The following is a 26895-nucleotide window of genomic DNA, read 5'->3' as shown; positions in this document are numbered from 1 at the left end:
TTAGCAACGCTACATTCTTCGGTTATGTCAGTTAAACTTGCACTTAAACCACATACATAAGCCATACGTAACACTGGCGTTTTTTTTTTCTGGTATACACGTTACCCCATAAAACTCTGTACCGCATCCTGTCCAACAGGACTATGCTATCGCTGTCAAATCTCATATATTTGTTGCGTACGATACGAAAAAAGTCCAGCAAAAATTCCATTTAACTTGAAATGGCTGCAGGACGAACTCTTCGCTCTCATATAAGGAAGGGATAGCATGATGTCATCCTCCTGCTTTCCAACTGCTAAACAAAAAATAAACAAAATGAATTTACTCGGCTTTATTGAGCCTCAAAGAAAATCCCATAAGGAACTGTCAAAAAGTTATTTACAAAATCAATGCAGCATTTTTCGAGTGGGAACGAGAAAAAAGGCAGGGCAGCGCAGGTACACTGTCTTCAAAAACAATTCAAATAGTTTTTTTTATTCAGAGAGTTGTGCCATTCGAGTAGTTCATTTTGTACCAAATTTTTAGGAAGATTTCTTCCTGAGTGTTACGGATGTCTTATATTATATACCTATGTACTTAAACTATTTTACTTGGGAAGCAAATAGACCATTTTACGAACTGACAGGTGGCACGGAGCCTGCTGATATTGATGCTGCTTTTAAGTGCGTTATGTCAGCGGTTCCGAGCTTTCTGTCGAAATTTCATTCATGAATTGAGTTCAGAAACGTCTCGTAAAATGGTCTATTATGAAATTCGCCGTTCTAATTATTTATCCTCACCTGTACTTGTCCACATAGATACAACAGCGCTCTATATATGATCCAAGTATGATGACAGTCCTACAAGGTATGCTATTCACGTCGATGCATTAGTTTTAGTGATCGTTATGAACTTTTTCCAATTTTGTATGAAATTTGAAATGATTTTGCATTTTAAACTAAACTTATAAAACATACTTTCCTGAAAAGTTATAGAAATGATGTTGAAACATGTTTTATTTGTGGGGCATACATAAACATGGTGCGGTTTAGGTGAAATATGCTGTTTAGGTGCTTCTAAATAGAGTCGCTTTTGTTTCATACAGTAACAAAAGTCATGAGCTATGACAATGACTAAGGTTATGCTCCAACTATTAGAAATATAGCATTTTTATATATTTTATTTCGACATATTGTCGCAATTTTTCACACTAAATCTAAATTAAAATCAATTTCTAGTGTGTTTCAACTGGAGATTCACTCTCCAACCAAAAAAATTAGATATAAAACAACATAAAACGAGAAATTTCCAAAAATGTTCTGAATTCCATACAAAACGCGAATTTTTTCATAACGAGATTTGTTTGTGTGCGTGGATAGACAAAAATGTAGCATACCTTGTAGAACTGTCCTCATACTTGGATATATGATGGACAACTCGCGAACTATGTTGGCTGTCACATAATGACGTTAACTCACAGCAAGGCTGTTAGGGTTGAAAACTAAAAAGAAACCAACGCACTCACACAGTCTTACTGCGCTCTTTAACTGGAGAGAAAACTTTTTTGTGTAATGTATCTATTGCCCTCTCTGCAAGTCGTGTCAAATCAAAAACTTGAAAATAAATTTTTCTCAGGCGGGCGTAGAGCCAAAGTTTTCAGGAAAAGTGATTTTCCAAACAATCGATCACGACCCAAAATAAGTGCAATTTGTGCGTGAAGTTATTTGCCGTGTTGGGCAGTTCAAGTTCGCAGCATTTGTGTTGGCCCAAAAGTAAAATTTCGTTTTTCAGTGAAGTTCCTTTTTTCTACTCCCCTCGGGTTTCGACATTAAGGTGGCTCCCTCTTGGTATATGTGTATACGTGCGGTGCATTTGGGTGTCAACTGTGTATGGAGCGCTAGTGCTCTGGCTAGATGGAGGAAAGTAGTCGAAAGTGCATGAATGTGTGGGATTCCATCGAAGCCAGCAGTGAAGGCAAAAGGTACCATCTCTGAGTAGTGAAATGTAAACATGGCCGATTGACATGAGCTCGAAAAGACGGAAATGAAAATATTCCTACCCTCTGGAAAACATTTTTAATTGGCGTAAAAATAACCCCCGCAATAGTAGACGAATCGATCCTGAAAAATTAGTGTTACTCGTGAAGTGAGTTTTGACTGGAGGGCTCGAAAAGGGTGAACATTGTGCAATATTGTTACCGCACAGTGGAACAGCAAACTTGCAACGAGAATCGTAAATCTCCGATCTAATCTGGCAAGATTTTCGTAATTAGATCTGGTAGGCGGGAAGACATTTGTGCAAAATGGTCAACTGTTCGTATTCCGGTAAGTCAACAATACGATTATAATACCGTTGGACTGGTACAATTTTCTGCTACCAAATATCTGAACATGCGTGGGTGATCAAGTTTTCTTCGTTATTTAGGTAGTTCAATGGGTGGTTTACCTGCTCAACATACCGCCGTCTAAACTTCCCCGTCCGATGACACTGTTTATTCGCTCTCTTTCTCCTTTTTTGTACGTATCTGTCAAGCAAAGCGATTCACTTTCATATGCTGTTCTATTGAAACTATTGATTAAATTAAAATATGTCATTTCCTTTCAATTGTTGGTGGACCTGTTTGCAATACATTTTGGGAGGTTTTTTTTTGTTTTTACTTCACCAATAAACAAGTTTGCTTAGGTTGCAAAACACATTGCCACGAAACGAAAATTATAATGATAATCAAAAGAATTTTTTCTGTGCTCCAAATATTTATATTCATTCGTCTTTTTTTCATGATTAAAAACAATACATTGCACCTTAATCTCATATTTAGTGAATTAATAACATTAAACACAGTTTGAAAAAAGTTTCTAGTTTGCTGCTTCATAATGAACTAATCGTTCATGATAACGTCAATGTCCTTTACAGTTTAGTATGTTTTCTAGAAGTAGTCCCAAAGCATTCAGCTTATTTTAAAAAATGTTAACTTTAAACTTAAAAAAAAACTAAATTTTATACATTGCATTCTACCTTAAAGTGAAGTATCCCCCAGAATTTGTCAATTCTTCTGACAGCATGTTTCTGAATGTGTGATATGCAACTTTTCCATTGAGCTTGAACTTGAACGACCGCACATTTCGTAGTTGCTCCTCCGTGATGGATCTCAGCTAGTGAAGCACAAATAACCACATATAGATGATTATTTGGGATTAATTTACCATCTTCAATATACAACAATTTCGTAGCTTCCGTTTTCAAAGACAGAGAAATTTTTTACAAACTTACTTAAAAAATAATGGAGCTATAACATTGTAGAACAAGTTTTTCTTCTATCTACAAAGATAAAAAAGTTAGATACTTGATTGCATCGAAAATTTCGGTCACCCTAATTTTTGATAATTTTTTAATAAGCGCTTTATCATATGTAAACTTTGTACAACAAAGTTTTTCTCTTAAATATTGCTATAGAGCTCTAGACCCAAATTTCCCCATGAATTTGGTTTCTGGACCATTGTTCATTGTTTTCAGAGGCCGAGGTAGCTTCGCATCTCTGACGACTATAACAGGAAAGAAAGGTTTTTATCATCGTGGTCAGTGACGGGTTTTTATACCTTCACGTTTTTCTCTGCACGCCTATTTTTATAGATTCTCTGCTCTTCTTTACCGAGTTTCGTTCAGTTACCCTACAGTATCGGCAATTAAAACTGCCTCCTGGAGAGGTATTCATTCTATTCTGTTCGATTTTTTTTTCTGAAATTCAGCGTGAGGGAAGGGTCAAGGAGGAATATGAGAGGGAGCCTGAGAATATTAATTATTAAAAACATTAAAATCCGTCAATTTCGGAAGAAATCATGGGTCAATATTTTAGGCGGATCGCATTTTATTTATTTATTTATTTATTGTTTCGTCTTCGAATAGCTTGTACAGACTACACAAACTTAATCTTAATTCTATTTTTAAAAACTTTCTTGGAAATAGTGAAGTTGTAATAATCGCCAACGTCGTTAAAGGTCCTCAAGCGTTAAGTGGATTGTTCTGGTCGTACGTAGTTCTATGTGTAGGGACACGCAAAGAGGAGATCTTACCAGTTGTCGGGGTGAACAGAGAGGAATTTCCAGAAGTAATGTTAGTCGATTAGCAATAAGCAATAAAAAAAATCGATTCGCCTGAATCGATTATTTATAATTTGAAAGATTGATCTGAAAAATCAAAAAAATTGGCCTAAAATATCGATTCCACTGTAAATCGGATCGACCTCGGTTATTGTTATTATTACCTACAGAAAAATTGATTCAGCAAAAAATCGTGCAAAAAAGATCGATTCAAGAAATCGAATAATCGACCTTATAAAACATTATCTGTGACCTTTGTCGTCTTGTTTCTAAGTTGACTAGTGCACAGCGAGCTGGATAATCTGGGAGATAAAGCCGGTCTCGCCAAGGTAAATGGCGTAGTGCAAACCTCATGAACAGCCCCTGTATTCGTCCAATTTCCAGAACATCGAAGGGTTTTCTGGAGGTTAATCTGTCTTCTCTCAACATAATCTTTTAAACTGGTTGCAAGCAGCGAGCTGTACCGACTTTCGATTGAACGGACGGAGATTTGACTGTCCTTGCATTTGAAGATGAAGTATAGCTTGCGGGCCTTACGGAGTTTATTGCGTAGAGTCCAACGTTCCACCAAGGCTTCCACTCGGTACCGTTGGAGGGTGATCGACGGAGCGGGACATGGTCGCGAAAGATTTCATTGGATTTTTCGTAGAATCTATTTGTAATGACATCACCATTCATAAGCCGATTCCAGTCTACTGTGCTGAGAAGGTCCTTCAAGAAAATAAAATCACAGTTCTTGAAGTTCAAAACAGCTAGGTCATGCTGACAGTCGGGAATGCGTGAGTCGTCGTCGAATTTTAGAATGAATTGTCTATGATGAACATCGATATTGAGTAACGGAACGGCTGTTTCTTCATAGATCTCATGATCGACAATGTCAAATTTCGATGTGAAGGCCAGATTGAGCAGCCAACCGATTGCGTTCACTTATGAATTGACCTGACTAAGGCCATTTGCAAACATTTCTTCCACGAGAGTTTCCTCTTGCTCGGTTGATGCATTCGAAGGTAGATATCCGTTGATATCCTCGTTGAAGTTCCAATATAAATCGGATAAATTGTAATCGCCTAGTGTCAAGATGATGTCATCGTTCGTAGACATCTCAACGTTATTCCGTGCAGCTGTGCTATGCAACTTGTACACCTCTGGACTAAACGTAGGCCGAAAATAGATTCCAGAGATGATCAGAAGCCGACTCTTCAGGTTAGTCTGGACAACGACCAAGCTCAAGCATGTCACAACCATTCACTAGAATCAGGGTACTGTGGGGATGTGATTTGCATTTGACTGCTATGAGTGTACCACCTCCTCTGGATAGATGACTCGAAGCCTCATTGCGGTCACATCGGAAAATTTGGTAGTCCTGGGAGAGTTCGCAGTCCGGAATATCCAGTCGAAACCCTGTTTCAGTCAAACCAGAGCGTCGTATTTGCAAATCGATTTATTGAATTAAACACGTCAGTTCTTCTATCGATGTTTTCTATGTTAGGTAATTTCTTCTTTTAAATAATGGTTTTTTTAGATGATTTCACAGGTATCACTGATATGCGTTCATGGTCATTAAATAACATGAGCATGAGCATGAGCATGATTGACCGCCCGCGGTTGCTACTCCGTTATTGCCAGATCAGCTGTATTTAGACCAGGGGCGACGCGTCCATAGGTGCAACCTGTGCATTGCACACGGAGACACCAGGCAAAAAATATATTTTAAACACAAATTTATATTCATATTTCATATATTTTAAGTTTCACTTTCAAATAGTAACAAACAGAATCACTCGTGTGATAACGCGGACATAATTGTGATTACTTCTTTAAACTGCGATTTTCAGAATTCGTAGTTGAACAGGCAGGTTAAAAAGCCATGAGTAGCCCCTGATTTAGACATAGAACCAAGGGATAATGCTTGGGACTAACATTCATCCTCAATGTGTAAAAACTGGTGACCTTAATCTTTCTATTAGGCAATACCAGCGCCGGCCGCATCCGAATGCAGGTCAATGAAGAAGTGTGTATGGGAATATGTTGACGTGATACTCGCTATATAGGAAGCCGAGAACACCTCTGCACTTCCACGAGAAATCACTGGGATGTTGGGGAAAATGGTAGGGTTTGCAGCCGAGTTCGTTTTGATAAACGATATGCTGGGTTCAAGTAGCGGGTTCGTAATAACAAATATCGCGCCTACAAGTTCATTGTACCCTCCGCGAACGCGCACGCGAGAATACCGGACCTTTGACTAAATTAAAACAGATTAAATATTTCAACATCTCCTTACGAAGTCATTATGCAACTACCGAAACGTATCTCCCGTTGATTTATCTCAGCCTACTACACAGTGCTACAAAAGCTAAGGAAGTTGTATTCACGTTAATGTCCCTCCACTGCTGTCACTTCCTCGTAGAGTGAACCTTTTTATACCTAAAATTATATCGCGTATCTAGCTGTAGAAAATACGACCTCGTGGAAGGTATCGACGCGAAGTCTAGATAATCGCTCACCCGGATATCCGGCTTTATGCTTAATAGATCGACTAACGAGGTTCGTCCATTCTTAAAAAGTGATTTTTTGATTTGAGACCGATTCAAAGCAAAAAGACTATGCAGAAGGCTATTGGGGCCGCGAACGTGTGTGTTGCATATCTTGGTGAAATGCAAAATACTATGTTATAGAGATGGTCGGGTGTGGGAAATTTGTTACCCGTACCCGACTTATCGAGAATTTTCAAACCCGTACCCGACCCGAACCCGAAGTGGGGTTGGTTTAAAATACCTGTACCCGATCCGAACCCGAAAATTTTTTTTGACGTTGGACTAACGTCTATATCGAAGTTAGGCACCTGAATTTGAAAATCTAGTAATTCAACCGGGGAAAACCAGGGAAAAGTGGTCAGGTTTTGAGCGCTTATACATCAGTCATTTCTTTTCAGAATTTCGAGGTTTTGGCATCAACCGATTAGAAATTCTTTTACGATTGAATTTATGCAACAAAAATAACCTATTGTTCGCGATACACTATTGAAAATTTGATAAATCACATCGATTGTCTAAATCATACCGAGCAACCAATCACCACCTCTCTTCACAAGCACAGTCGACACTAACGGATACAACCGATCTGACTTTGTAAACAGTCTCACAGCTTTCAACCAATAACGAGCTCGCTTTCGGTAGCTGCAACAGGTGTTTCAACACCTTTTAAAATGCTTCTTTTATCGTTACCACTGAACAGATTCTAAACATCAATGGCTTGATTGATAGGGGAAATATTGCGCAAGATTGTCATATAATAATTTAAATATGTTTTCGATACTGAACTAGTTAAAAGTTGTGTTAAAAGTCGTGCACATTCAACCAATCACAAGCTCGCTTCTTGTTTGCTCGCGGATGGATTTTTGCTTTGGGCTATATAATAGCCTGTGTCGTGACTGCTATATCAGTTAACAAGTAAAAGGTCACCAGGCCGGTCTTGTATAATCAGCAGCGGTGGCTGATTCCAGCGGCCAAACTGAGCTGCAGCAGAACCAGAGCGGTGGTATCAGGCAGCAGCGGCGGAGGTAGTGGGAAGCTGCATTTCTTCATTCAGTTCGGTGCTCCTTCAATCTGAGTTGGACCCCACCAGCGGTAATCCAATTCAGATATCGTTGGGTGAAAACGTTGGGTGTGTGTGCAGTGTGCACATATAGCGTATGTGCATCTGTATTGCTATGACATTTGCGATGATAGGGATGGCGCTGTTGCGTGTGTATGGCTAGCTATAGCGTGTGTAAGACACTAGCATGTGTAGCATGGCTATTGGCTATTGCGTGTATATCTTCAGCGTGTGTACGGATAGTTATAGCTTGTGTGTGGATAGCTGCTGCGTGTGTAATGATTAGTTATAGCGTATGTATGGATAGTAATAGCACATGGTTGGATAGCTTATGCGTGTGTATAGATAGTTGTATCGGATGTATGGAAAGGAATAGCGTGTGTATGGATAGCTATAGCTACAGCGTGTGTATGAATAGTTTTAACGCGTGTTTAGATAGTTATAGCATGTGTGTGAATAACTATAGCGGGTGTTTATCAAAGATTATTATTGTCATTGAAAATATTAAAACGTCTTAACGAACACAGTTGTGAATTTGATTTTACAGCAGCGATTTTAACTTCTTCAGCCAGTCTTTATTCATCGAGGAAAAATTACTACCTATGAATTATCAACACTTATTTACTAGAAATTTGATTTAGATCAAAACGGGTTCTTTTGAGTATCACAAGTTATTGGTAAAAAGAGTTGCAAGTTTTCTCAATGAGCATTCATTAAATTTTCGTTTTTGTTTCTCGGTGCGCGGTTTTGATTTTATTTCTCGCACACAGAGAAAGAAACAAACTTGTCGCTATCGTGAAAAATAACAAAACAATTAGAAATGCTCTAAATCACAACTGAAGAAGTTAAGATATTTTCCTGTCACTCGCCCAAACCTTGATAACAACTACCGAAAAACGTGTGATTGAGCTCTTGCTATATTGAGTTATTGAACCAAACGTTTTTTTTTTTTTCAAATACATGAAGTTATATGCTGGGCTGGAACTAACCTAGCATGAGTTTTATCGATTAAATGTCAAACAATTTTCAAATTTAAAATTTTTCGGTTGAATCGTTCAGGGCTCCAATTTCAGATAGTTTCGTAAAGTTTGCTTTTTGCTTAGATAGGAAAATTTTACCAATTCGCTCAATTAAATGATTGTCTTGGTAGTGCAGCAAACAAAGGGTTGATTCGAATATGTATGAAATGACAGCGATTTAATAAAAAATATCCATTCTTTTAGTATATATTATTATTTATAACGTTTTAACGTCTCAGCATCCAGAAATGCACTGTTAGATAAAATTGCAGCAAAAACTAGAGTTGCAATTCTCTCTATTATTTGTTTTAATGGAATATAAGAATACCGTAGTCCAACGTCATGCGGTCGTGTCTTGAATACCACCCTCCTACTTTTTCCAACTACCCGTACCGACCCGTTCCCGAAAGAAAAATACCCCGAAATTGCCGGTACCCGACCCGTCTTGGATTTTTTTTTAATTTTTTTTTTTTTCAAAATACCTGGTTACCTCGCACATTTTATGTACTGATTGTCATATGTGGTTCCTCGAGATGATGGCCGGAGTTAGGCTAGAACCGATTGTTCATGTGAACGAATGTTAATGAACCCAGAGTTCCAGGCGACATATTGGTTTTCCTTGAATCCAGCGTAGCACCTGTCACTGAGAACGTCCGCTCGTCTGATGTTGAAAAATTTGACCATATTTATTACGCAGCAAAATATCTATTCATAACTGTGTACGGAGAATTTGGGTTCCATTTTTCGTGTTAGTTACCTCATATTAAAATTGATCATGGATTTCAATTATTTATTTTGTATGTATACGTATGATTCATATAAAATGCTGGAAATTTTTATTTTGTTTTCGAGAGATCAATAAAAATTCAATAGAATTTTTTTGAAAGATTCATAATAACTTTATAATGAACCAGATCGAAACAACTAGAAGATCAGGATAAATTAACCTATAGTTGACCCCTTTATTTTATTAATTTGTGTTTGTGATGCAGACTGGCTGGACAAGATGTTTCCAGATGGAAGTTTTCTGAAAATCACTCGAGTTTTCACATACAATGAATACAATGAATTATTCTGGCGGGTCCACTATAGGGAAGGGATCCACTATATGTTAATTTACCCTACTAGAACAACACGGAAAATGATGAGAAATGCATGTCTGGTAGAGTTTAAAATAAACGACGAGTTTTATGTGCACATCGTAGCAACCTGGAATCTAAAATTCGGTATAACACCGATATTTCTGTACATGCGGCATCTCTGATCATAGTGCAAACCGAGACCTGGGAGGAAGAAACGAATACTACACTAAAAATCGGTCGAAACAGATGTAACGGACATTTGTCGTTTTTTGATAGCGTGTAACTATCTTCCTGCTGTAACCCGAGCATGACTCGAACTAAATTTTTAGTAACATCAGGAATACTAAATGTGCAGATTTTTCTGTAAAATACAGATTTTTCTAGTCAGTTTCTTCAGATTTTTGAGTTTATATACCGTGAAGGTGCCATATTCTGCGCAGTTAAGACAATTTCAAAAGTTCAACCCTAGTTCGCAGATTTTTTACATGCATTCAAACAAATAATAGGTCCCACATGTTGTATGACTTTCGAAAATACAGAAAAAAAAGTTAGACACATGTACAGCCAAAAACAACAGTATGAGAAGAAAATTTTGCGTTTATGTTTGGTGCCTAATTCTGCGCACTTGCTTGAGCATGTTCCTAATTCTGCGCAGTTTTGTTCCCAATTCTGCGCAGCCAAAAAATAACATTGATTGTTTTAACAAAATTGTTTATTTAAAAGGAAAGTAATTTAAACATTTTCTGTAGAAGTTTTTCCATCATTTAAAGCCTTCGTTAATGTTTGTTTTTTGCGCTTCTCTTGTACTAACTGCTTTTCCTTTTCACGGGCTACTTTTCACCTTGCAAAACTCAGTGCTCTGAAGAGAAACGTGCGATTTATGGCCATCTATGAAAAGTAAAATGAGAAGAGCTACCTTGTATCGCAGTAGCCATGGGTGGAGAACATTTTTTAAATATTCATAAAAAATCTCATGCCACCGATACATTTTTCTCAATAGACCAACCATCCGGAGTACTATTGACGATTTCTGCCGGCAGACGGGTTACAACGAAACTAGGTCGCCCAATCGATTTAAGGTAATGTGCCACAGATGTCTTTAACCTCTGAGAATCCACCCGAAATCCAGCTCTCGCTATCTGAGTAATCCAATCGACAATCCGGCCTTCCTCTTGCGTTGTGAACGCTTTTGGCCTCCCGGAACGCGTCGCAGAGTTCAACTAAACACCAGCTAAAAACTTTTCACGAAGTGTGCTTTCGAAAATCCCATATTTCCTTGCGGCTCGGCGTATGGAAAAGCCTCTTCTCACCATGTCCACATTCGCAAGCATTTTGTTCTTATCATGTGCTTCCGCCTAATTTTGCCAGAATTCATTTCTGTGAAACTGCGCATAGTTAGGAACACAAAAAACAAATTTGGTGCGTAAATCTGCGCCTTATTTTTTTGCACTTTTTCAGGACTATGCGCTACTTAGCGTAAGCTAATATTTCATTTTACCTAAATCATGACTAATACCAACTTTTATTACCAACTACGATGTTTGTTTAAATCGTTGCACTCGTTTTAAGAGGAAAGGAATAAAACTATTTCCTGTCGTTGTCTTTTCGTTACTACGAACAAAGGTGTTTGCGACGTTGATCGTATTGACAATTCAGATTTTTTTTTCTTTTATTCGCATGTATTCTTGATATTATTGTGACCACTGACACAAAATCAATAATTCTATTTAAGAAAAATAAAATATTATGCTCATAGTTACAAAAAATACAATAAAACATAAGTATAACAAAAATTGCACAGAATTAGGAACTGCGCAGAATTAGGCACGGTAACGGTATATTTACGCAGACTTTTTTTTTGTTCACACATTTATTTGACACGATTTCGCAAACTTGCGCAGAGTTGCAATAAGTTTACAATTTTATACCTCACTATTTAGTGAAACAAAATCAACATTCAACCGTGATGAAGTGTATAGTTCGAAATTGTTACGAAACAATTTTTTTTGATACCCGAGTAATAATTACGGAGGAGGTATTCCACATATTACACGTTTTAACCACAAAAATGCCTTAAAAAAATCGGCAAACTTTCAAAACTCGTATTATAAATTTTATTGCGTGTATGGATGTTATCATGATAAGTATTTTTCGAATAAGTCCACGGTCAAGTAAAATGCAATCATCCTTCCACAGTGATGACGTTGCCGTACGTACGTACAAAATTGTCGCTATATAAAACAGAAGTTGGTTAAGCAATTCCTCAAATTTACCTATGCGAACCCGTCGGGTACGGGTATCGGGTAAAAATACCCGTACCCGACCATCTCTACTATATTACACGATGTGGACGATTTAAACCAAAATATCATACGGTTGGAGCCACTCATAAATGTTAAATCACACACACACAAATATCGATAGATATTTCATTTATGGAACCGAGTTAAATCAATAGCAATAAGAATGTAGTTGGGGCCACGCAAGAGTTTGTGTAAGTTTCGAAAGTGTGTTAATTTCTACGATTTTAAACCGGTTTAAAGCAACAGCAAAGATACTGATGGGGTTACACATACGTGAGCGTGCTTTGTATATAAAAATAAAAAATATAAAAAAAAATAAAAAAAAAATACAATCTCTCTATATCACTTGAACGAGTCTGTTAATATGATGAGTAACCTAAGACACCTATTAAATATAAAAATTAGCAGTGTTCCATGCATTCAAAGCTCAAAAATCAATAAAAGAAATGCAATTATGCATATTTAACAAAGTACCACATAAACAAAGTTTATTCACAGAAAGCCAAACCAAACAAAATCCGAATAGTTTCCATGAACTAGTGTCATGTTTTCTTACAAATTTCAACAATTTCAATTGCTCAAAATTGAAAATATTCAACAATATTCATCCAAAAGCTAGAGAAATCATGAATTGCAAAAAGGTAATGAATATATATCTCTTATTCCCGCGCGCGACAAATAAATGTTTGATTATATAGTTGTTGACAGCTTCCTGCATCGTAATATAAGTATAATTTGCATGGTATAAATTAAATAAATATTGAAGAAAGAAAAAATATCCTTCAATTTCCAGCCAGACGCTGCAAATGGCTAAACGGCTTTGCAACCTCTCGTTTGTAGTCTACAACACCTGCCATGAACAATGATTAAGAAAACAATGGACAGATTATTAAATTGTCGCTGCGTTTATATACAAAATAAAACTCTTATCAATATACAAACCATTCGATCAGTTTATTAAAAATCGATCTTATTTGTATCGATTAAATGTATGAAAAATAATATATGCATATAGTGTATACGGTCCTGTATTCCATGCGACGTTACCTATGCGAACACAAACACTAATAAGTGTCCGTTCAGAGTACAATATGTTTATGATAAAAATAAATGTGAAAATAAGAACTTATCTTTGAAACGAGTTTTATTAGCTTGCAGAACCGTGTCGATGAATGTTACAACTAGGGTTAAAAACAAAAAAAGCGTATAGTAACACATCTACAATGCTAGCCGTGACTCGGGAGCTTGTCGTTCTTATATATGTTCACACACACTGACAGTGCAGCAATTGCTTGAATAAAAACGCTGGAGCAAGTGCCGCAAAAGTGAACAGTTTTCGCTTCGAAAATCGCACTTCCTAATACATTTTTCACTCAACTCCATATGTATGACAATACACATCCATCACTTAGTAAATCACTCTACGTTTCTTTAACGGAGACATTTCTTTTCTCCTATAAAAAAGGCTAATTTCACTGAAACAAACAAGCATAGTCGAACCATCGCCAAGCCAACGAGCGAAAACAAAAAATGACACTGCGAACCGAAAAGGCAAAACAATGAAATCCCAATTTCCGCTTCTAAATTCATTTCCTTTGGTTGAATTTCACACTTTTCACACGCGGCGCAATAAAATGAATAACTTCTACATATATTTATTAATTTTTCTCATGGAAAAACTACCGAAAATCAGCAATTAACGAAACGATTTAAAAGCACGATGCAACCGTTCATTACAGTGTTGCCAACCCTCACGTTCATGGTCATTAGATAACAGCAGATTTTCTCTTGAATAAATTTTCGATAGTTTTTTATCTAGAGAAGGGAAGCTCGCCTCAAGGTTACAAAGCCCGCTTTGACATGTGATTGATCATGAGTTCGAATCTTAGTAGAACCGAACCGTTCTCTAATTATTCTCAGGCTCCCTCTCATCTCCCCTACTAGAGACCGACACCTTCCCTCAAGCTAAATTCCAGAAAAAAGTCACAGTTGAATGGAATATCTCTCTAGACAGTTATAATTGCCGATACTTTGGCAGGGTAACTAACGAGGGTCAACAAAGAAGAGCACTAGAGAACGTATGAGAATCCGTCGTTATAGTCGTTAGAGATATGTCCGAAATCGTTTTTGCAGTGTATAGCTACACCTGTCTCCCAGCTGGTCTCGAGGCACGATGCTGGCCTAACAAGCCAGTCGTCGTATGTTCGAGTCCCGGCTTGGGTAAAACTGTTAGTGTCAGTAGGATCGTAGCGCTAGCCCCGCAATTGTCCTGTACACTTAAGTCGGCTGCGAAGTCTGTGTATAGTGAAACAGAAGGTCGAATTTCGATACGGAATGTAGTAGCACCAAGGCTTTGCTTTTAAGCTACACCTGCACTACACTTTTGCTCTGTAGCTGTTTTTTTTCTCTTTCCGAAGTACACCAAAACTATACTTTTTCTGTACCGGACAGCACCCGAAATAAATAGGGTGTAGTTCAAAAACACCAACAACAAAAACAGATGCTTCAAATGTCTTACAAAAAATTGACAACTGAGTGTTGTGCCATTTGACTGTTTAATTTTGAACTGGAAAGTGTAGTTCGAGACGGTCCAGCACCGTCGTAAAAACGAATTCGACAGTAGATAATGCAGGGGTAAACTCAGTCTCTGACAACAGCTTCCTTCTTCCTTTCCCTATTGGACCTTCTCCTATTTTCCTAATGGACATAGCCGGCGCAGTTATCGATCTGTATAAAGTGAAAGCTACTGAATTTTTGTACATTTGAAAATGGTGAATTAATCCCAAATTCACGAAGGACCAACTACGAAATGTGCGGTCTTTCAAGCTTAAGCTCAATAAATTTTTCAATAGTTTGCATGTACTTTTTTATACACCGACTTTTCCACTTTTTTTAGATAACACCAGATCTTCACGTTTTATACATTATTACATTTTAGACATTTAACTTTGAAAGAATTGCATGTTGTTGGATAGATAAAATATTGGATAATTTTGTAATACTGGTTATCATTATTATCTTATTGCTCAGCGGTAAAAATTGATTAAAAGTTTCAAGGACAAATTTACGTGAACAATGTACATGCGAGCATACCTAGCACAGACAATATGAATAGTCAGTATAAAAACAAAAAGAGTCTACCCGTCGTCCCCGTTTGTTTCTATGAACTTGGACTAATTTGATGTCTCGAAGGTAAAGGCTTTTCCGATGAGTTTGAAACAGCTCTCTTACATGAACATTTTGTTAACCTGCTGTTGTAACCTTAAAAAACTGATGTTTTAAAGCAAACATGCTGGTAAAGGTAACAACACCGTACACTGCAGATGAAGCAAAACGTCGCACACAGTGTTTTCGAAAAGAAGCAACTTCTGAGCCTACCGCTAAACGAAATTCGAAGGTCATTTGCATAAAAGAGATGAGTTTTTACCAAAAAATAAATTTAGCTTGTCGGAATTAAGTGTTCTATACAGAAAATCTTTGTTTATTTGTACCACTCATGTTAAATAACTTCACCATTCCCCATTCGATGTGACCCGTATAGTTTAAAGTTTGTGTTATTAAAAGCAAAGATTTGATGTATTAAGAGATTTTGATTACTTGTGCAGTATCCAACGAATTGTGGATTTTCTAAAGTTATATTTGTTCATTCTACTACAAATCATTCTACTTTTGGGATAATTAAAGACTTTAATTTTGCGCATCAATGAGAAGTGCCTTCTCTGGGTATGAAACTGCGTAGTAATAATTTCTTTCTGTGATTTTCGCCGTGATAAATTTTGCTGTTTTGTTGTCGGTCTTTTGGGGATCGCAGAAGCATTACCCGACCAGTTGGAGTTCCGAACTCTATCCAGATATGAAACCCAGATTTTTTTTTTGTATGTACGCGGTCTTTACGTACCATGGGTGATTAACATTCGTATTCACTATGTTCGTTCCGTTTCGTATTATAATCATTCCCATCTCTCTTGTTATCATCTTGCAGATCAATCGCTAGCCGCAGCGGTCGCTAGAAAATGAATCTCGGTCTATGGGGATGCTTGGTGCCCTGTGGACTGCAATACTGGTGCGAGAGTAAAAGCGATACATGCATTACGGAAATGGGGGCGACGGCGTCGACTGATTGCCCCGGTGCTGCCGGGGGTCCTGGTGGAGGAGGTATTCCAGGTTTTACGGGTGCTATCACAACGGCCGGCAATGCAACAACAACCACGCCACTTACTTCAGCCGGTAATAGTGGAGCGTATGGGCCAATTGGTGGATTGGGTGGAGGAGGGGTTATTGTTCGTGAGCGACGAAAGAAGGTAACCGGATTTGCAACATTAAAAAAGAAACTAATACGTCGGAGAAGGTCATCGAAGGCATGCGATCATGGGCGTGTACTGCGCGAGTTCGTTTCCAGCTGGAGCCCAATGGAACTGTCGGCACTGCTTGAGGAATATGAATCTTTGGCTGCGTTGAAAGACCTGTCGGTGCAAGCCGAGTTAGCACGACCACCGGCCACCACGTTTAAGCAGGATCTCGCCAGTTTGTACGATTACAAACATTGCACCGACTGTGATCTGGTGTTTCGGGGAACGGTTTTCCCGGTACACCGTGCCCTGTTATCCGCACGTTGCCCTTACTTCCGAGATCTTCTCGCAGGTTGTCCAGGTTATGGAGCGCGCATTTGTTTGGAGCTACGCTCCTCACCAGTAGACGTTCCGATGTTCTCTTCGCTGTTAAGATATCTCTACACAGGAGATTTATGTACACACGATCCGACCATAGATGTAAGCCTGCTACGTAGATTAGGAGAAGACTTCGGCACACCGAATCCGTTAGAAAACGATTTGCGTTATTTGCTCGAGACAGGCGATTACGCAGATGCCGCCATAGTGTTCACCTCCGAAGGTGGTGACTATCATCGACCCGATTCCGGCAGCTCGGAGTACGGCTTTCGTCCCAAGCTCGAGTTACCTTGCCACAAAGCAATTCTAAGTGCACGGTCTCCGTTCTTCAAGAACATGATCCAGCGACGAACTCGCAATGTGAATGAAGAACATCAGTTGCACGGAACGGATCGTTCGATACATGTACCAACTAGAATCGTTTTGGACGAAAGCGTAATACCGAAGCGTTACGCTCGCGTTCTCCTGCATGCAATTTATTTAGATACAGTTGATCTTTCATTGATCCTGCGTGGAAACGGATGCGGCAGCGGAGCTGGTAGTCTTGGCGAAGTACAAGCACTTACGCACACTGGGCGGGCTCGGCCATCTCCCCTAGAAGAGGCTATGGAACTCTATCAAATTGGACGGTTTTTGGAGCTCGATATCTTAGCACAAGGGTGCGAAGATTTAATACTGGAGTGGCTTTCGTTGGACACTTTGGCTACAGTACTTCGTTGGGGCAGTCAACCTCATGGCTCAGCTTGGGTATATCGACAGGCATGTCATTACTTACGTGAGGAATTTTCCGCTATCGTAGGATCACCGGTTCTTTTTCAGCTAGATAAATCACAATTGATCGAAGCATTACAAAACAATTTCTTGCAAGCATCGGAACTGGAAGTTCTGCAAGCTGTGTTGAAGTGGGGCGAACAGGAGCTGATCCGACGAATGGAGGATCGAGAACCGAATCTTTTGAGTCACACGGCGCATTCGGTTACGCGGAAAGGGATAAAAAAACGGGATTTGAGTGATGTGGAGTTACGGGAGATTCTTTCAGAACTGTTACCTCATGTTCGAATGGATCACGTGCTACCACCGAGTAACGAAATATTGAACCAAGCTATCCGGCGGGGATTGGTCAGTACACCACCGTCACACATGATCGGAGATGATCGGGAAAGTCTGCGAATCAATGCCTGGATTCGAGGCGGCAAAAATCATGGCTTGTTCGTACGACCAAGGCTATTCATGCCATACTACGAGGAGGTTAAAGTGTTGCTGGAAGATCACATTTCTTCGCAGCAAGTCGAAATGTTGCGGATGCGGCGATCACGCCACATGCCAGATATTCCAGATACACTCTATATGGTATCAAGATTAAACAGTAATGCCAGTGGGAACATCGGTGTTGGAGGAACAGCTGGGGTGGATGTAGTAGCCGCGGCAGCTGCATCAATTCCAGCTCCCGACGCATCTGCTATGGAGTCAATGCAAAAGAGGGAACAAAAGCTACGACAGTCACCTAGCTGCCAACGAGCTTTGAGCCTTCCTCTGTCAAGCCGTCATGAAATCAATCGCCAAATCAGATTAAGAGTAGTTCGGGAATTTAATTTCCCCGATGAGGTATCCGAGCTGTTGGAAAATTCCAACTGCTACTGCCAGGATGCGGATGGTTCCACTCCAAAGGCGCAAGATGGTAACATTCACGCAAGCAATCAATCGTTGGATGAGGAAACTACTCCACCACCCTCGCCAGCACTGCCAAGCGATATTATTTCACAAAACGTAGCCTATTTCGGTCGCAACATGACATTCCCCAGACAACAACCGCAGCCACCTTCTCAAGTGTCTTCGCACGGAAGCGGAGGAGGGTTACATGTTCCCCAAAGTGGTCTGCACGGACCAAACCCAAGCATAATAGGAACTCATCGTCGTCAAGAGCTGCCGTCTCTAATACCCGGTGGTGATGTTGTTGCTTACCGCCTGTCTGCTCCGGCTGGCGATCATTCGAACGAAGGTGGTGCTTGTTCCGAAGGGCATCTATCCGATATCATGCCGGACGTGGCAATGGCCACGGCTTCTCTTGGGCAGTTGCAACTCGATGGTATGCCCGAAAGTTTGCACCTGGATCTCGGCGATGGGCCAAGTCATATGATCGGAGCCGCAGCAGCGATGGGTTTACACAATTTGCCGGTAGGATTCAGATAGGTTTTCAAATTACACGATGTTAGAGTTACAATTATTTATGTTCCCTTTAGCATCATCGAATAGCAACACCTTCGCCAAGTAATTTCCACCACTACGTGACCCGAAGCCATCCAACATCGTCGCAATCCGGATCCTTGCTAGGTATTGGCGGTGACGGACGAGGAGGAAGTGGAATGGCAGGGGCTTCCGGATCCTCGATCGGACCACAGCAGCAACAATCTTCAGCTTACTCGCACCGCTCTAACTCACCCTACACACTACACAGGGCGAGTCCGGGCATGCCGCATAGCTCCTACCATACCGGCCCTCGGTTATAGAGACGGCTACAAGTATTTCCCGATAAACGTCGTCTGTTCAAAATGCCATTCTAAAAAACAGCACACACACGTGTGTTGCGAATGGCATTGAAATGAGTCGTCAGGAGTGGAGTGGCGTGAATATGCACTTTAGTTAAACAAAATAACTAAATTAAAAAGTGGCGTAGTGATGAAATGAAATACAAACTAATAAGCAGTAAAATAATGAATGAAATCATACAAATACATAGATATTCAAATTAGAATTTAAGTATTTCATTAATTATTGAACAATTTACAACAGAAAAAAAGAGTCACGCAAGGAAAACAGAAAAAGAAACCTTTATATTTCAGATAGAAAAACAAAAAAGAGAAAACTCACATTGTAGGAGCAACTAATAAACGAATTAGGCGACAGTAATCAAAACGAGTTGTTCTCCTCTAGAGGGACGAAATTAAAAAGAAACGAGAAACAAAGAAATTCAAAACAAAACAAAAATAGTTACGCTGTACGCAAGCGACACGCGTGTGAGTGCGATTCGAGTATTTCATTCTTATTTTGTGCGTGTGTGTGATTGAGGAGCAAACGAAAATTTGTGGGTGTTAGCTGAGACTGGCAGAAAAGTGATTACTATTATTTTACTCCTTTATTAGCATATATAGGCGGTGCCTTTAATTTATTGTCCCTTTAATTGTAAGCTTCTCTTTATGGGTCATATTATAAATAAACCTTTTCAATGCTATTTATTAATTTGCCGTTTTGTTTCATTCGGTTTCATCACTTAACTTGAAAGTTTAATTTGGTTAAGATCTTTTCTTCCTAGCTAGTTTATTTCTACTTGTGGTTGTCGAATATAATATAATAATAAGTTTTTTTTTGAAAATTCAATAGAAATGCGATTATTCAATTTTACAGTTTTCAAATCTTCAAAAATCCAAAATACCGTATTGTGTGCGTGTAAGTATTCAATATTACTAATCTATAATTGAGCACTATTTCTATTTGGTATAAAGAACTTTACCTACACACCTGACCGGTGTACAGGTGGTACATACACGCAGTCAGCATGCAAGCTGAACAAAGAAATTGATGCGAGTTTGGGTAATTGTGCAAACCAGAATGATTGAATGATAATATATCATAAAGATGTAGAGAAGAAGGAAAAATACTTACTAATTCCCATCTCGGAGGACCACTATTGTATTTAGTCCTAATTTAGTATTTTACGTTATTTCGGATTTACGGTCAAAATTGAAGTGCAATGAATCTCATCTTCAGACGAACCAACAGGTAAAATACTGCTGTAACATCATCATTGAGAACGATAAATATTGTAAAATTTTCAAAGTTGTCAATATGTTACCGGTTTTTGATTTTCCTTAAATTTAAAGTTTCCATATGTTTCTCATGATTCAAACTTCAATAGATCTTATGTTCTGTGTATGTAGATCTTATGATTCAATCTTATGCTTCATTCAGATTTTGGGCAGTTTTCGCAAATAGTCATCCTTATTCTTGTTTCCGGCCATTTTCAAATGAACCAACTCAAAAGGACGTTCGAATGTTCGAATTAATGGCATTAGGATTACCACTTAAGAACTTTGCTATGATTTTGTATCCTTTTATCAGAAATCTCCATGATGATGTTACGGTTCATAAGCTACGATATGTCTGTTGCTAAATTGTTACGTTCCTTAATCGATTCTAAAGTTAATTTGTTGGAATGAAAGTTCAACTCATACTCAGAGAGTGCATTGTGAAAATAAGCAAAACAAAATTAAATAATAAACATGCAAAAAGCTGCCACAATTTCCTCCCATAATAATGAAAAGACGACCCAGATAGATTACAGCACGAAAGCCTGAGGAAAAACAAAAAAAAACTATTTAACAGCGAAATAAACGATAAACAAAAGCGAAGCATATTTGAGAGATAGCAAGCAAAAATACAATTGTTCTAAATCTGACATTGTTTTTTTTTTTCAGAAATAGTGAGAGGACGCTAAGATCTTCTATCATAGTGAGAGAAAACCGTACACACTATTTAATTACCATTATAAAAAACAGATAAAATATTATAACAAAAAAGCGATAGTGAAATGTAAAAAAAACACATACACACAAAGAACAAAGAAATAATTATGAAATCCAACAGAAAAAATATCCCAAGCGTGAATAGATACTAGACAGCATCCAAGTTAAGCAAGACAAGGTGAAAAACACAAGAGTCGGAAGGAAAAATGGAAATATCAGAAATAAAAAGATTATTTTGAAAATTATACCATTGTGTATGTGTTTAAATTCTAAACAACATAGGAAATGTTCACTCTTAACTATCCGAGAAATCATTTCGTTGAGTGATTAATCATTGCAGATATATCTCTTTATGTACCTAATATTGTTTGCACATTATAACTACGAGAACAACTTTTAGTTTTCTCACTTGTTTTAGAATGGAGAATATTCTCTGAACAAAGGTCTCCAATTCAATGAAAAAAAAAACTTGAAAATGTACATGTTACATATCTAATTTTTTAGCGTCGACTGGGGCTTCCAAAATTCAGCTACTTTCTGATATGAAAATTTTTACAAACTCTGCGGAGGAACAAATGCCTGTATGTCACAAACTACAATTACCTGAAAATCCCTGGTACTTCCTCGTCTCGTTCGTACTACAGCAGTCTCTCGGTCTCTAGGAATATGTCTCATCCAACGTTCCTCAATAGATAGCCGACCGAACCGACCCAACTAGATTGGGACGAACTTTTCAACCGACCGGATAATGCTCTGCACTTCCAGCGTGGAGTCGTACTGTGGCGCTAGTGACACAATTCGGGATCCTTTGTTGTTACTGATTTCGATGTAGGATCGTTTCTCGAGCACTTTTAAACAGTTCCGCACAGAATCCGTGGATATGCTTTCACCTGTGCAATAATTATAATCGCATTAGTAATACCATCATAATTCTAATAATGTTTTGGTTTTGCTTTGAAACCTGTCTGGCGCTGCTAGTTTTCTTATTCCATAACACTCTGGAGGCATAATGATGATGCCAAGAGATTTCTCCCAAACTCAGTTTTTTGTGTTCTTAATATATTTTTTTTAATGTTTGATCTACGTAAGCATTTTTGGAGATGTTGTGTGATTAAATAACTTTTCCTTGATACGGATACATAGTCTTTAATCCAACTTTGCACACACTTTTGTAGATATGGGCATATGGAACCAGGACTACTTCACTAGACTCCCGTAATAAGCCCCAATGTTCAAAAAGATTGCAACTTAAGGTATTGAAGGTACGTGAAACTGATTTATTGCGTTTCAACCCTCATTTGTATTCTTTAGAAGCTCGAGCTTCACCAGTGCTTGGCTTAAAAAGTCTTCCGATCTAAGAGGACTGCCCTTCCTCTGGTTTAAAGCAAAACCTAGTTAAAATTATTACAATGTGTTTATACAATACATACCATACTTGCACTCGCCGCGATCAACACGATCGGTAATCATCTGTATGCATTGTTTGATGAAATTTCCCTCAATCACTGCATTAGCTCCGACTAGACTCTGCAAGCAGGATGCCACGGCGGCATAGGTACTAGTGAAGGGTGCCAGCACTGACTGCAGTACAATACGCTCACAGTGCTTCTCGGCTGGCAGATACACTCTAGTTTCGTCTTCCTCCTGGAAGGGGTCGCTGGCACCTTCGCTGAAGTAGTCATCCTCACTAGTGACACCATCGTCCAGATCTTCTAACTCGATGCGGGCTGCTATCCGGCGAGCGTGCAGTTGCTCTTCAGTATACTCGATCTAAGCGAACGAACAAAGTATGCTCAACGTAGGGATAGAAGATAAAGGAAAATTATGCTTACCTCCGGTTGCACCAGCAGCCCCCGAATACAAAGTTGATCAAAACAGTCCTGTAATAACGTTTCGAGATTTTGGCAAGGCTTAGATAAGATGAACTCGTACATTAGCATGTCGCAGAACTCCAAGCATGTGCGGAAAAGCTTCTGTCGACCAATACTGACATTGTCGATGGACTGTTTCGATTGTTGGCACTTCTGTTGGGCTTCCCGTAGCAGCAGGGTTGCACAAATAATCATTATCGAGTCCAAAGCGAAGTGCGGAATCAGGCTGTTCGAGTAATATGCTAATTCGATCACATTCGGTACCATCGTAATTGGACGTATGAACAGCTGGCTACCGCGTTGCTGCTTCGTAACCAGCCCTGGTCCAAGGAGATCCGCAGCATACTTGATTACATCCTCTGAAGTGCCTGTGAAACCTAGATCCCGTGAGCTCAAGTTCAGAATGGCACGCAATTCATCCAATGCCTCTATTAACATAGATATTGGCGCACCGTCGCGGAAACGATTGAGCAACAGGAAAGCCAATGCATTTGTGGTCATAACCGATGTAGCCTTGGCGCAGTCGTAAACTACGTGGCGCGCAATGTTATCGACCAGGGTTCGCAGTTCCTGCTCTTCTTGGACAACATCCGTTCCGAAAAGTGATGACGAAGATGCTTTGTGCTGAAGACGCCTTTCATAGACAACATATATATCAAACAACGGAAACCAGAGGAAGAAATGAACAACCTTACCTTACTTCTGGTGCGTGGTGGAATGCTGTTTCAGACTGGCGAAGACATTTAACCAGTTCACTAAGTGAGAATGGTTCGTTGAAGTCAATTCGCATGAGACCGTAGCGTGCTTTCAAAACCTTCATGATAGCGGAAGCTGCCGAAGAAAAACTTTCCGGGACCTTCTTCTGGCCCAATTGTTCACGCACGAAGTTACCATCGACCAGCTTTTCGTAGTTGATTGAAACTGGTACAAGGAGAGCGTCGGTGATGCTCTTTTCGTTCAGTGCATCAACAATAACTGATAAAATTCCACTCTGTTGAACAGTAAGTGTGAGTGAGACACATTAAACTGGTCACGGCACATTTTGCGCTTACCTTTGGCATACAGGGTTTGCCTGTTCTGGTGCGTCCTCCTTCGATAAAAAACTCCACATTGTGACCCGCGGTCAAACACTTCTGCAAGTAGGTGTGCAAAATGGCTCGATACACGTGATCTTTTTTACCGGTTACTGGATCGATTTTTCTCTTGATAAAGAAAGCTCCATCATAGCGGAGAATATTACCAAACACCGGGATTCTCAGATTGTCACCTCCGGCCACTAATGGACACTTGATGTCGTTGTTAAGTAAAATGAAGCTAACCATAATATAGTCCAAATGGGATCTATGCAACGGGAGGAAGATTAGTGGCGCATCTGGGTTTTTAGCAATTGCTCGTTTAATCATGTCCACTTGGCCAGGATGTGCAGCAACACCGGAAATAAAGCATGGTAACAATTTGTACAACACCCAAGACGTGATACGCAGCACGAAATCTGACAGTTTGGATCGCATACCGACGAGAACCTGGCATGTGTTGATTCCAATATTGATGTTAATAGTTATTAATAGAGGAAAAAGCAGCTCACCTTTTGTGCACGTCTTTCGTGATTTTTCATTGCTTGATTGTAAAACGCATCCTCGTCAAACAAGTCCTCGGTTTCGGCTTCTCCAAGTTCCTGCCGCTTCTCGTTAACCGACTCCTTGGCAGCTGTTTCCAGTGCTTGCTGGACACGATCCTCACACATTACCGTTCCAGCCATTTGCGGATAATCAAACTTGGCAACTCGTGCTGCTTGAGCCAAATGGGGGTAGCAGACACCCCAGTCCAGCGAGTTGCTGTTGGTTCGAACGCCGGCATGAGTTGTAACGCGCAAGATGTCTATAGCACTGCGTCTACGTTCCGCTGGATCCAGCTGCGGTTCCTGTAAAAAAGGACATTTTTTTGCAATTAGTTCCAATAGTTCTCTATTCCGTGGAATAAATCACTGTGCTACAGTACCCATCCGCCAAGAGAGAAAATACGGTCTGCACTGATAACACCATTCTTAACGAACATATTTTCCTTAACAAGAGAATTGTGACACGTTGCGTCACCAAAACGTGCAAGCTGCAGTGTTTCGGAAATGTTGAACCTCAAAACTTCACAAGTTGTGACCCCACTTCTAGACAGTGTATTATTATGCTACTATAAATACTCGAAAACGCGTTTTGGGTGAAGCAGTGCGGAAGCGAACGCGTAATCTAATGAACACAATTATAGAGTGTGTAGTAAAGTGTGACTGCACTACAGATAGAACACAAGATCTTCGCAATTTGATCTGGTGTCTCGCGCAGTCGCGTTTGAAGGAAATCGCTCACATTTGCAGGTCGCTCGTAGAATGCTCCTCACTCACACTTTATACAACAATGAATGGAGCGGTTGTATCAGATGAGCTAGGATGACACGCACAGGTTGTTCAGGGTATGAAAACAGCCTGAATAGTATGGCGAATAATGCGAGGAAAGGTGTTTTATTATTAGGCTGGTTCAACATTTTCAAAACTTCTATAGAATGACACGTTATTTTAATGTTAACTTTAACTTACTGTTCCTGTAGCTGGTTTCATGACATTTTTCGTTACTTCTGGCTTGTGGCATTTTTTGACTTTAGCTTCACAGCTTTCTTGAGTTTAATATTCTACGCATACAAACAAAAATATGCATGGGTAACAAAAACTGTAGTTAAGGCCTAATTTGGGTTTCTATTGAATGGTGCCTTTGAGTGACCATAACATACAATACCAATCACAAAATAAAAAAAAAATGTACACAATTTTTTTTGCTCGAACTGTGAATTCTTGATATTTTTAGATGTCTATGATTCGTTCATTAAAGCAAAGTTTAGGTGCTACATTCCACTATTGAAACTTGACCTTCTGTTTATTACATTTTATATGTTTTGACATTCTTGAACCGTGCAGTTATTTATGTGATAATTATAAGATTATATAATAATATTATTATAATAGATAGACAAAATGAAACGAAAACGCGTAGAGAAATATTTATCAACGGTTCCAACTGCGAAACCCATGCAACATATAATAAATTTTTCCAGAAGACGCAGTGGCGTCTCGTGAATTTGGATATTGACTGTGCACTCAAGGTTGTCCCATACAAACACCTACCCCCTCCCCTCCCCCTTCCCCAGTGGCCATCGCCAGAAATGTACATAATAATTGTAATTGTCTTTCCACCTCTGACACATGCATTGCATTTATCTGATTTAGTATTCATATTTTCTGAAAACCTATCATTAGCTGTCATAAAAAGAATCAAATTTATTTATAAAAATATCGTCTTCAAACACCAGATTTATTCTTAGAAATTCTCAATTAAGCATTCATTTGTACAGCAGCGGAATTCTACGACCCGCTCTACGGGCGAATCTATCAATTATTTCATCACTGAAACCACTCTGATGTTGTAATTTGTGTAGCAGAGAACTTTCAACAGCCATCAGCATAAGCCATTTTAGCCTATTGTCTCCCATCGTTGATCGTAGATATGATTTGAGTCTTCTCAGGATTGAGAAGCTTCTTTCGACTGATGCTGTTGTGGAAGGAAGCATCAAGACCAATCGGACAAGGCGTGAAATCTCCGAGAAGATGTCTTCAAGGTTTTTTTCCATTAGGATCTGCATGATTTCCGGTACTTTTTTTTCCCGAAAATTCCTCTTTTGAGTAGAAAACTTTAAGTTCGTTTCCCAGTTTCACTTTGTCAAA

At 39.2% G+C, this 26895-nt stretch overlaps 2 protein-coding genes across 4 annotated transcripts in view; one reads left to right on the top strand and one right to left on the bottom strand.

Moving 5' to 3' along the window:
• The first annotated feature begins 1561 nt into the window (after positions 1-1561).
• On the top strand, positions 1562-21506 carry LOC129728174 (BTB/POZ domain-containing protein 7). The gene is made up of 3 exons (XM_055686618.1): positions 1562-2303; positions 16057-18916; positions 18982-21506. The coding sequence occupies exons 2-3, from the start codon at positions 16088-16090 to the stop codon at positions 19246-19248; spliced, it is 3096 nt and encodes a 1031-aa protein (XP_055542593.1). The 5' UTR covers positions 1562-2303; positions 16057-16087; the 3' UTR covers positions 19249-21506.
• An 82-nt stretch (positions 21507-21588) lies between these two features.
• LOC129728255 (glycerol-3-phosphate acyltransferase 1, mitochondrial) overlaps positions 21589-26895 on the bottom strand; it is a 34849-nt gene continuing 29542 nt past the window's right edge. For all 3 annotated transcript variants that reach the window (XM_055686762.1, XM_055686706.1, XM_055686806.1), the window contains 6 exons: positions 24718-25053; positions 24185-24655; positions 23828-24123; positions 23094-23766; positions 22692-23031; positions 21589-22151 (listed from right to left, as the gene is read on the bottom strand). In XM_055686762.1, coding sequence (XP_055542737.1) covers positions 21976-22151; positions 22692-23031; positions 23094-23766; positions 23828-24123; positions 24185-24655; positions 24718-25053 — 2292 coding nt within the window. In that variant the 3' untranslated portion in view covers positions 21589-21975. The remainder of the gene's footprint in view (positions 22152-22691; positions 23032-23093; positions 23767-23827; positions 24124-24184; positions 24656-24717; positions 25054-26895) is intronic.

Source organism: Wyeomyia smithii, chromosome 1, assembly GCF_029784165.1.
Source record: "Wyeomyia smithii strain HCP4-BCI-WySm-NY-G18 chromosome 1, ASM2978416v1, whole genome shotgun sequence".
NCBI classification, from domain to species: domain Eukaryota; kingdom Metazoa; phylum Arthropoda; class Insecta; order Diptera; family Culicidae; genus Wyeomyia; species Wyeomyia smithii.
This window is presented reverse-complemented; position numbering and strand designations above follow the sequence as displayed.